Here is a 12,971-nt window from a genome sequence, read left to right as displayed (position 1 = left end):
GGCCATTAGACCCCAGGGAGATAATATTAAGAGGTGCCTCAGTGTTCATCTTTGATGAAAACCTAATTAAACTATGGTGAAGGCAATTGTAAGTACTTTTACAAGTACAGAGGTGAAGTCATTAACATTTCCAGCAGCGTACAGGGAGCAGCCTTAGAAAAATGCTATCCTGAATTGTGGCCAAAGACTTGTTATATTGAGGAATTTTCACTGATGTTTCCTGTTGATGCTTTTCTGAATGGCAAATTCTTGTCAGTTACAGTGTGTCCTGCTTTTCAAGTAAAGGAAACCCACTTAACAGCAAAGTAGAAAAATATTTTTGATTGACAGATGGAAACAAATAAGGATGATATTTAAGTGATTTTAAAAACTGTCATTGGTCAATGCTAAAATAATGAAGTAAAAATAATGATAATTAACATCATCATTAATGTAATTAGGAAGGCTAGGGATAGAAACAAATATATAGAGCCATCTGCAGAATTTATACCTTTATTTTACCAAAAATAAATTCTTAATTACCTGATATATACTCACCATAAGTCAGTCAAAAGCTAAGACTTACATGATAATATGTTCTGTTAATTGTGTTTTCCACTTAAGATAGCAGCTCATCCACCTTCCAGATCAATTTTGTTCTTTTTCATGGCTGTGTAGTATTTCACCATGTGGCTCTACTATAATTCATTTAAGTATTCCTTATTTATGGAAATTTGTCCTCTTTTTTTCCTAAAACAAGAAATGCTGTGGTAAACAGCCTTGTACATATATTTTCAAGCACTCATGCTATTTTTGTCTGTAGCATAGATACCTAGAAGTGGAATTTCTGGGTAAGGTTGCATGAAACACTAAAATTTTAAAATAGATACTGCCAAATTATTCAACCAAAATAATCCTGTCAATTTATATCCTAACCAATAGAGTCTTGTTTTCTTGTACCCTCATTTATGCTGGACGTTTCAGTTATTAAAACTGTCTCCAATTCAACAGTAAAAAAAAAAAGCTAAGACTCAGGAGGTCACATGTTATTTGTAATCATTTACTCAAGAAAACCTGCTATATTTTTAGCATACTCAAAATAAAGTAGCCCTGAATTCCAAAGTATTCTTATCATATTAAAGCTCATGTATCTCACAGAGTTAAACATTTAACTGTCTTACAAAGTTGTTTAGATTTTAATTGTCTCACAAATGACATGAGTTTGAATAGATGCTGAACAAAAACAGCTGGGTATTAAAATCACTGAGAGCAATTTTCTGAAATTCTTTTCATACTTTCAGTTCACATTTTGTTTGGATCTTTAACATAAATACATAGATTTTATACATTTCATCTGTAAGAAAAATGGCGACAGACATCTTGCATTATTAAGTTTTCCTAAGGAAAATGTTTGGTAATCTGCCAAAATTTGGAGAACTTTTAAAGTTCTAATTGATGGCTCAGTACGCCCTGAAAATGAATGAATGTTTGTAGTATTTTACCATATTGTATTGTACAACATATTCTTTTACATTTTACTAAAGGTTTTAAGTTGATCTGAAGAATTTTAGTGACTAGTCTAATGAGAAACAATTTAAAATAGATTTAAATATTCTATTTCTCTATAACCTACTGCCAAGGGTATATACTACAAAGGGAATATAATAGTACATATTTAGAAATTTTTGGAAAAGTGCATATTTAGATATAAAATAACAATTATTTTATACCACTTAGAGATTTAAAAAAAAACACTTCCACATATAATATAATTTGTGCTTCTAACAGTGTCTCTAGGAAATAGATATTATTGGTCCCATTCCACAGCCTGAGAAACAGGCCTAGATGGGTTAAATGAGTTGTGCGAAACCATGTAGCCATTCAGTAGAGAAAATGCATCGGAACATGCCTTCTGATTCCAATCCCCAAACTCCTTGAGGATGGACAGTAACTGAGTTTCCATTCCTTGTCAAGAATGTTTTTGGTTTCCAGTATTTTGGGTTTTTTTCTAACCTTAATCACCTCAGCTCATGTAAGTGCTGAATTAATTGAATTGGGTTCTAGGGGAAAGTTCAAGCACCCCTACCCACACAGGTGGTGGATTTCCATTCAGAGGCAGAGAGGCAATCTCAAACAAGCAGAGGCACAGGGGCTCTATCTCAATCTGAATGTAGTCAGGCATAAATTCTTAGTTTGGAGAGCATCTGGAAACAATGCTAAGACACTGAGCCCCCTGTGACCAGTTCTAAAGTCGAATTAATGTAAAACTCTAACTAGCCTTGTAATTGATGTAGGAATGCTCAGAATGAGAACCCTGACTGGCCCCCTATCTTTCCCAGGATTCCTAAATATAAGGATTATACATAATCAACTTCTCGGTAGGCCCATTCCTGCTCAAATGGCTCAGTAATTCACCAGTTTTGCACAGACTCTCCCCTATTTTATAGTCCCAATAGTACCCAGCTGGCTTATATGACCCTTACTCCAAACCTTGAAAACATGTGTTCTGCTCATAGTGGCTGAGGCAGAAATTATGTCCTGATCTCCTTAGCATGGTGGGGAGTGGAGCAAGCCATCCACTGTAGTGTGTGCATTCAGTGCATCTCCTGGCCCTGCTGCCCAGAAATTGGCAGCCCCATCCTGCTGAGAGACAGGGGGAGTTGATTCACTTCACGCCGAGCTGTGGCTGTGCACTTTGGGTCTGTCACAAACTTTCTTTAGCAATGTGTTGATGTACTAAGACTATGACGAAGAAAACATTCAAAGAGCAATACTTTTCCCCCTCCACACCCAAAAGGGCATTGGGCCCATTCGGGAAGAGAGAATAGAGTGGACTATGAATCTTCCCCTAAACTCGACAGACAGGGTTAAGCTGTTTCAGTGCAAGTCCGGCACTGACTGTTATAAACCACTGCCCTGTTTGTTTGAATTTAGACTTCGAGTGTTGTCCTTTTACTGCCAATTGGTGAAGAACAGCTCCTTCCCTATAAAAATAAACTATGTAAAAAACTATACCATGCTGTCCTTCGTGGAAACTTGGCAAAGACAGATCCTACTAGTTTTTAGATTCTGCAATTATGAAAACTGGTTAAAACTCAAAGTGAGTGTTCATTTTTTTCAGGTTGATTTCTTCATACTTGTTATGGTAAATATTACTTGTATTTCATACGCTGGCGCTAGCAGTTATAATGACAGAAAGGTATATTGATAGCTAATTTTTTTCTTCCAGTTTTATTGAGATATAATTGATATACAACACCGTAGAAGTTTAAGGTGTACAGCATAATGATTTGACTAACATACATGAAATGATTAACACAGTGTTTAGTGAACATCCATCATTTCATATAGATACAATATTAAATATAAAAAATATATTTTTGAGCCAGTTTTTAATAGTTGTATAATTACAAATGCTCTACTAAACTACCAAATGTATTTGGTAACAGCCAAATAACTAACAAAAAGATGCTTTAAAATATACTTCAGGGACTTCCCTGGTGGTCCAGTGGTAAAGAATCTGCCTTCCAATGCAGGGGACGCAGGTTCGATCCCTGGTTGGGGAACTAAGATCCCACATGCCGCGGGGCAACTAAGACCATGCACCACACTACTGAGCCCGCACGCCTCAACTAGAGAGCCCAAGTGCCACAAACTACAGAGCCCATGCACCCTGGAGCCTGCGTTCCACAACTGGAGAAGGGAAAAAATGCATGCCACAACTAGAGAGAAGCCCACGTACCGCAACGACGATCCTGTGTGTCACAACTAAGACCCAATGCAGCCAAAAATAAATAAATAATAAATAAATCTTAAAAAAAAACTTCAATTTTTCTAAAACACCAACTCATTTTAATTTTGTGAAGTGAGTTTAACAGTATGGTATTCAGTTTCATAATGATGTGTTTCTTTACATAAATTTTCTATCTCAACTAAATTAAAATATGCATCAAATATGTTAATAATATAAATCTTGGAAGAGTAGCAAAGCATAGTTATGTATAACACAGAGTCTTAAAATATTAACAAACAATTCTGAGGTAAACAGAATCAAAGTGGAAATAATTAAATTGATGTTTAGCCAAAAATGACCAAGATTTTATGTTAAGCAAGTCACCCTTTTCATTACACAAATATATCCTTTTAAATTGTAATATAAATTATTCTGTTTTCACATGTATATATATTTCATATATGCCCTTTCCTTGGACAGTGACCTAATCTCATTTGCATCAGTGTCAGACTCCTTATATTAATTCTAAATAAATACAGCCCATAGTTGTTCAGGATTCCAGAATGGGAAGATAACTGTGAAAACCACTATTTAGAGCTCGGTGGATTTATTATTAGGAAAGTAATCTTTGTCATTCTAGTTAGCATTCATTATCTTTACAGAGTGCATTGTAGTAGAGGATCCTTGGGTTTGTCATTGATTGACAGTTTCTATTTACTGTTTTGTTTTTTGTTTTTTGTTTTTTGTTTTTTGTTTTTTGTTTTTTGCGGTACGCGGGCCTCTCACTGTTGTGGCCTCTCCCGTTGCGGAACACAGGCTCCAGACGCGCAGGCTCAGCGGCCATGGCTCACGGGCCCAGCCGCTCCGCGGCATGTGGGATCTTCCCAGACCAGGGCACGAACCCATGTCTCCTGCATTGGCAGGCGGACTCTCAACCACTGCACCACCAGGGAAGCCCTGTTTTTTGGGGTTTTTTGATAGATGTATTTAATGCAGAATAATTACCACAATAATGTTAGTTAACATATCCATCACTTCACATAGTTACAACTTTTCTTTTTGTAGTGAAACTTCTAAAATCTATTGTCTAAATAAACTGAATCCTAGTTTTGATCAATGTATGTGGGTTAAGGATCATATATAATGAGCTCGACTTAACATCTGTGAATAAGCTGTACTCATTGTGGTGTGAAGAAGAGCCTCAGGCAGGTGAAGCCTGCCACACACTACAGTATTATCTAAGCTGATGGCAGGCCCAGTGGGTATATGCCTTATATCTTAGTGCTGTGAAATGACTCCTCCAAGATCATATGCTCCAATTCTCTTGAACTTCTGGAAGCTTCTGGAAGCTTTTTTACTCTTTCAGTATAGAAGTCTGATTTCCCTCCCCATTGATTTTACCTGCCATAATTAGTTTAATAGTCATAAAACATTTCTTTGCACACATCACTGCTCTATTTTAGAACATCGCTGCTGATGGCATATTGTAGAGATCTCTTAGATTACCATTTAAGATTCTTTATAGTCAGGCTCCAGTCTAATTCTCAAAATTATGCCTACTTATCACCTATGTAATTTATTCATATTTGTCATCCAACTTGGATTTTTCTCACTCCTTTAAAGCCAATTGAAGACCTGCTCATACATGAAGCCTGCTCATCTAGACCAGCCCTGGACACAGTGATTCCTACCTTCCTTCACTCATTAGCTTTCCATATGCTGCCTTTGATAAATATCAACTAGACTGTAATTTTTTAGAGCAAAGGTTAGATATTATTATACTCTTATAAACCCCTTCCCTCCAGTACCTTCCTTAATGCTTACTACATCATGAGTTCTCCGTAACAGATTAGTTACCTGAAAGGCATAACCATATCACTCATTTATTCATTTATTGAATTACTCAACAAATATTTTTGAATTCCTACCATATGCCAAGCACCGTGCTAAAACCTGGAATACAGGGACATGGTCCCTGCCCTGCAGAACTTACAGTCACTGGGCCCAACTGATACTCTCTGTCCAGTTATTTTTCTTCATTCGTATTTTAAGAGTATATAAAACTTAAAAGAATGTTTGGTCTTTCATTTATTAGCATTTCTCTATGTGTGACATTACCAAAAAATGATTAATGCAAAAACTTATCATATTTTTTAAAACTAAATACTCAGTTTACTCAGCTCCAGAGTTGGATCTTGCCTTTGACTATTCACTTTAAGCTGAAAAACTGTAGGTTAAAAAAAAACGCATCACAAAAAATTATTTTTCTTTATTCTTTGTAAGCCTGGTGTTCTTTTGGAGAATAACAAAGTTTGTTGTTTACGAGCTTCTCACTGGGGACATCATGCACTTCCTAGGTCTGGTCAGACACTTTTACTCAAAAGCTGGCTGAGAATATACGATCATATCAGGGATTACTTTGACCTTTTCTGTATTCCATGTTTTGATTAGCAAGCTATTCAGTTCATATCCCATTTATAGACAAATTGTGAAAGGCTTGAATGGCAAGCCAGAAATATATGGAATATTGAAAAGGTCAATGTGATTTAGCCTGTAACCACAGTATTGAAAATATATGACAAGTCATTATCACACTTAATTCCCACAACAAGGACTGTGGTAAAGATGGGAAATTATTCCAATTAAAATATCCTTGTTTCGTACTGAAGGCTGAAGTGGCAAAGCTCAAATGGCCTCTTGACTCCTTTTTTTGTGATAACTTAATAAGCTAGAAAGAAACTGTAATTGAATTAAACAAGGCCAAAAAAAAAAAGAGGTAACAATTTCTTTTGATCTCAGAGTCCACCATAGAGGGAATAACATAATGAGTTTTCTAAAAACTCTAATTATACGTGAGTAAAACAGATATAGCTACAAAACCAATTCAACAGATACCCCATGCTCTCTTTTTATCTACAGCATAGCTGTCAGTCAGATGGGAACTCCATTTATTTCCATGGAAATGAAGGCAGTGAGTTCAATTTTGCCACCACCCGGGATGTAGATCTTTCTACAGAGGATATTCAAGAGCAGTGGTCAGAAGAATTTGAGAGCCAGCCTACAGGGTAAGTAATTGTTATCTCCCATGCCGTGTATAGCACTTACATTTATTCCACTGGAAATATTTTAAATGCATATTGTTAAATAGCAAAAATATACTTAATACTGGTGATCCTTATCATAGACAAGCCAAAAGGGGTACACTTATGTTAAACATTCTTTATTAAGTAATCAACTATTTTTATGCATACTAATTTTTGTGATTGCAAATACCTTTTAACTTCAGTTGAATCACTTATATATCATCTTTGTTTATTCAGCTTTTACTGGGAAAATGTGTTTTATTTTTCAATGAGTATAGAATATAAAATCTTCCCACCACTTTTATATTGAGACTTTCAGTTGTCTTCCTGGGGTCTGAGATTTATAGATGCTGTTACCTGATTTTCAGTGGAGTGTGGCTGTGATCTGTAAAAATTGTTTTAGGGGGTAAAATTTAATCTTTGAGAGATTTTTTAAAAAATATTTTTTAATTTTTTTATTTTTGGCTGTGTCGGGTCTTAGGTGAGGTGTGTGGGCTTCTCTTAGTTGTGGTGTGCAGGCTCCAGAGTGCATGGGCTCTGTAGTTGTGGCACATGGGCTCTCTAGTTGTAGCGTGCAGGCTCTCTAGTTGTGGCGTGTGGGCTTAGTTGCCCTGCAGCATGTGGGATCTTAGTTCCCTGACCAGGGATCAAACCTGCGTCCCCTGCATTGGAAGGGGGATTCTTAACCACTGGACCACCAGGGAAGTCCCTGAGAGATTTTTAAAGAAAGAATATGGGGTTGAGGTTGAAACAATGAGGATGGTTTGGTGGTAGTATTTTCTGGCCATTCTGAGCTATGTGCCTTCTTCTGGGTCCAGTGGCCCTAAGATATTTCCTATTAATTGAGTAGCACTTTCAGAAATTCAAGTTGAAAAAAATAGGTTCAGAGAAACAAAATTCATAAGGTAGTATGAATTGGAAGGAAATTCTAGAAATTCTCTGGTTTGCACCTGGCTTTTTTTTTTTTTTTCAGTATACACTTGTAATCATAACACCAGGTCCTTACTGCTGTTTAGTGTATGTTTTCTAAGACTATGATGAAGATGAGTGAAATTAACATAAAGTGTAATTTCATGATGGATATGAAATAGCAATAATTTAATGCTTAACTACGAGGAACTTTCCCAGAACACAACATTTGAGTTAGTCACATCCCTCTGATCTCAACAAATTCAATCAAAATTGGATGGGATTCTAAGTGTCTGAGGGGCGAGAAGGCCACTATTGATGACCTCTTGGGTTCCCCACTTCCTATGCATTTGGACCCAATAAGAGGAAAATCTGACCAGCAGCCTAAGCCACTACTACTGCTGCTTGACATTCTGCTGCCACATCAGGGTCTCTCACTGTTGAAAGCTAGATTTCTACAGCAGCTGACCCAGCCCTGCTCTCCCCCACCTCAGGGAGGTCCAGCTGTGGGAAGCCTCTGAAGGAGATTGACGCTTTGAGGGACCCCACCCCCTCCAGGGTGTACTATTGACCTTTCCAAGCCTAGCAGTGATGCTCAAGCCCTTCAGTCCACAGAGTCCTTCTCTTTCAAGGTTCCTGTCACCCTTGAAGTCCCATGTCCAGTGTGGCTGTGGTGTCTCCTTGAGGGACCAGCAACCATTGTTCCTCTTTCTTGTGTCCAGGATCTCCCCAGGAATCTGGCTGCTTTCCTTTGTAACCCTTATACTACATAGGGCTCATTCCACTCCCCTCACAGACCCGTGGGCTTTGATGGGGTCTAGAACTTTGACAATGCATGCCAAGTCTTCTTTACCTACCTTCTAGAGATAAAAGATCCATCACCGGCTTTACATCACCGTATCAGTTCTTTCTTTCTGACTCCTGGTATAAAAGACCAATTCAAATCCCTTTCCTGATGATGGAGCTTAACTGCCTTTGAGAGGGTCCCAAATTTTGAAGCACCAGAGACTCGTGACCTCCACTTCTTCACCTCTCCAAGCTAATACCACCTATGCAGCAGTTGTAGGTCATTTTCTTGTGACACCTACATCCTCTAGGGACACAAATGATGCCACAGTGTTGTCCAGATACCCAGTCTCCATCCCACTAAAGCAGAGAGAGAAACACAAGTCTCCAGTGGTACCATTCTGATACATGTGTAAACCCTTTCCTGTTATTTATGTAGCTAGCTGGCTAGCTAGTTACCAAGCTATCTCTTTCCTCGAAGTCCTAATGTCCTCTTATTATTTTGGGAAGAGATACAATTTATTTTTACCTATGGCCTTCATATCCACATATTCCCTCTCCTAGAATGCCCTCTTCTTTATTTTAGCTTGTTGTATTATCAAAAAGCATCTATAAAAGAACAAAAGAATGCTTACTGGATGGATTAATGGTCCATACAGCTCTCTGCTGCTAACATTAGTGGAGACTTAGTACAAACACACAAAAAAACCCTTTATGAATTAAGCTTAGAAAGGAATAGATTTGATATTAGAAGAAACCAAGCACATTTTAGGAAATTAATGTACTAATCCAGAAAAATTGCTGGCAAAAAATATATTCCAATGAACAGATCAGACATTCTGCTATCTCAGAGCACTACTGATGTGAGAATTTGTGGCTAAACCAAAATATTCATCTCCCAAAACAAACAAAATGAACTAAAAGTATTTATGCTTAAAAAAAGAGCTAAATTCAACACAGATACAGAGGAACATCAGAGCAAATTCCATTCTCTCAGTGACTCAGGTGGTTTCTTTGGCCACTTCTCAGTACTGAGATATATCAGGTTTTGGTCACAGATAAGAGGCTGATACTTTCGGGCTGTGACATTGTCAGCAGATTTCTGTTCCAATAACGTAGAATAATGTGCTCGACAAAAGCACCTGTGCCACTCTAATTAGAACACAATTAATTCACCTTAATTCTAAAAGCAGCTTAATTATTCTAGCAACCACACCTTAGGTTTATTTGTAGCTTTTCCCCTAGAATATCAGACCACACCGCCCCCACTCAGAACTACCTCATTTATGCTCTCATCTGGTGAACCATTTATCCACATTGGCATTATATTATTAAAAAAGGTATAAAAGGATAATGAGACTATCCAGTATTTTCTCTGTTTGGGGAGGATGGTAAAATGCTGCTTTAATCCATAGCGTTGTATGTGAATGTGTGTGTGTGTGCCCCCTCTCCACATCCACCCACTCCCAAACGATGCTTTATTGATCTGAGAAAGAACGCTGTTACAATAATTTATAATCAAAGCTCCAGGGAAAAAATCCTGTCACAATCAAATTAACGTGAAGCATTTTTACCTAGGGTATGAGCTGACAAAGAAACACAGATTAGGAACTTGGTAGTGAAATTCTTGTTGTGTTTTATCAGCCAGATTTACTGAATATTTGTCTCATTCCTCCCCTCAGCCATCACCACCCACAGAATTTATCATCATAAGCTCACCTGCTAAAATAGACATAAAACATAGGTGGTAAATCCCCACTCTATTCAAGAGTAACCAATTAAATTGATTGGATTGTAGCTTTGAGGTCACTTTCTTTTAAGACAGAAAAATTAAATTATTAATACAGATATAATATTTTCATCTCGTTTAACTATATTTTTCTCCCATAAGAATTATGAGAGAGAAAAAAGAATATGCAGTCCTCTCTAATAATAGCTTCAAAACATTTCATATGAATGGCAAGAAAAAAAAGCCAGTGTCATTATGACTTTTTTGGAAACCACTTTCCAAATATTCCTGTTTTCTTTCCATTTGAGTCAAATTATTTGATCTCAGATCGCAAGGATGCAAAAGCTGTTTGCCTTTTACATCATAAAGCTGTATGTTGATAGGTTTATTTTAAGTGGGATTTTAAAGTTTCTTTTCTTTTTCCTAAAGACACATCTGTTACTTCAGCAAGAGAGAAACTTAAACAGATACACTGTTAATTTATGTGAGCCTTTCTGAACTTTGGCTTAACCTCACAAACACATCACTTAGTTAGCAACTACCATATCTCACCCATCTGAGGCTGTCTTTGGGTGGGAGGGGGCTTTGTAGAAAAACACATTACTAGAATATGGAATTTGTATACTTGTCTTTCATCCCAAATGAAAACATTGTATGTTTTTAACTATTCAGATAACTTTAAAAAATATCTGTTTTTTTGCTGTCACCAAAGTATTCGTGTTAGAGAAGCTCCACACATGTAACAAATATTAAACTATTTTTTTGAAGTGTAGTTGATTTACAATGTTGTATTAGGTTCAGGTGTACAGCAAAGTGATTCAGTTATACATATATATATGTATATATATATTCTTTTTTCAGATCCTTTTTTTTTTCTTTTTCTCTTTCCAGATTCTTTTCCATTATAGGTTATTACAAGATATTGAATATAGTTCCCTCTGCTATACAGTAGGACCTTATTGTTTATCTATTCTATATATAGTATTTTTAAAAGATTTTTTTGACGTGGACCATTTTTAAAGTCTTTATTTAATTTGTTACAATATTGTTTCTGTTTTATGGTTTGGTTTTTTGGCCACAAGGCATGTGGGATCTTAGCTCCCCGACTAGGGATTGAACCCACACTCCCTGCACTGGCAGGCAAAGTCTCAACCACTGGACTGCCAGGGCAGTCTCTATATATAGTATATTGTAACTGCTAATCCCAAACTCCTAATTTCTCCCTCCCCACCTTTCCCCTTTGGTAACCGTAAGTTTGTTTTCTATGTCTGTGAGTCTATTTCTGTTTTGTAAATAAGTTCATTTGTATCATTTTTTTAGGTTCCACATATAAGTTATATCATATGACATTTGTCTATGACTTACTTCACTTAGTGTAATAATCTCTAGGTCCATCCATGTTGCTGCAAATGGCATTATCTCATTATTTTTTATGGCTGTATAATTGAATATTAAACTATTGAATCAACACAGCATGCTCTAGTCTTCTCCACCTGCCCCAAATCCTTGGAAACTACAGAAAACAAGCAAATGAATCTATAATGACAACAGAGTGTGCCCTAATTGAGTCAGGAATTATGAAGTGTTACACACACACACAAAAAAAAAAAAAAAAAAAAAAGAGAAAGAGAGAGAAGAAAAGGATCTGATGGAAGGAGGAAACTATAACCCAAAACATATATTGAATGCCACACTACAAAAGGGTCCTAGGTATTGGACACAGGAATCAGATGGGTCTCTGGGGTCCTGCTGTCAGGATTGCTAAGTAGGTGAGTCTTTGACTACACACACTTCTGTGCAGGCATGTCTGCCCCTAGGAACAAGCAATGAATGCAGACACTTGGAATGGAGAAGCAGGGCAATGCCAGGAAACTGAAAACCTCAAGGACCCCTATGGTACCCCCCACCCAAGGGCACATCTGCTCCCATTGGTGGGCATTTTTACACCAAAACTAAGGAAGAATAGCAGATACAAATCTAAGCAAATGATCTAGAATCATCAAATCTGAGGAAAATCCACTCCATTAAAAAAAATTCATCAAACTAGAGAACTAAGAGCTGAGAAAATAGAAGTAGCAGAATAAACAAATGGAGATTTTATAAAAAGTATAATTGATACCCTCAGAGAGATAAGAGACAATACTGCATTTGTAAAATTAAAACAGATTTTGTGAGGAAAAAATAGAGATGTGAGAAATGAAAATATATGATTGTTGAAACAAATTTAATGGATTTTTTCCCTCTGAATATGAGCATAAGTATAGCTGAAGAACAAATTAATGAGCTGGAAATTTGAGTCTTGAAATCTTTCCAAAACTTAGGGTTATTGAATGTAAGAAAAAGAAATGTAAAGTGTAGGGGGGAGATTGGCACTTCTAACATTAGAAATAATAGGAATTCCAAAAGGAGGAAGGGTCAGAGGGAATATGTGGAATGAAATATTCAAAAATATAATTGAAGACAAGTTCCCAAGACTTGAAAAAGAAGAAGAAAGAAAAAGACATAGTTCCTATGAATGAAAATGTTTAGCAAGGTGGATGGAAAAATATCCAGTCCTAGACCATCAGGGAGAAACTTTAGAATGCAGATAAAAGATGAAATGCTAAAAGCTTCTAGATGAGATTCACTGTATAATACTTTCCTTAGTAACACTAAGCATAATTTTATAAAATGAGGCAGTTATCTTAATGTTCTGAGAGAAAATTATTTGGAACATAACTTTCTCCTCCAGTCAAATATCATTCAAGTATTG

The 12,971-nt window shown here is 36.7% G+C and overlaps 1 protein-coding gene across 1 annotated transcript in view; it reads left to right on the top strand.

Moving 5' to 3' along the window:
• RELN (reelin) overlaps positions 1-12,971 on the top strand; it is a 532,619-nt gene that overhangs the window by 320,327 nt on the left and 199,321 nt on the right. Inside the window, exon 11 of the mRNA XM_081244879.1 lies at positions 6,632-6,777. Within this exon, the coding sequence (XP_081101005.1) occupies positions 6,632-6,777 (146 nt within the window). The remainder of the gene's footprint in view (positions 1-6,631; positions 6,778-12,971) is intronic.

The sequence above is a fragment of the Mesoplodon bidens genome (genome assembly GCF_964165515.1).
Source record: "Mesoplodon bidens genome assembly, chromosome: 9".
NCBI classification, from domain to species: domain Eukaryota; kingdom Metazoa; phylum Chordata; class Mammalia; order Artiodactyla; family Ziphiidae; genus Mesoplodon; species Mesoplodon bidens.
The sequence above is the reverse complement of the archived record's forward strand: the minus strand, read 5'-3'. Positions and strand labels throughout refer to the sequence as shown.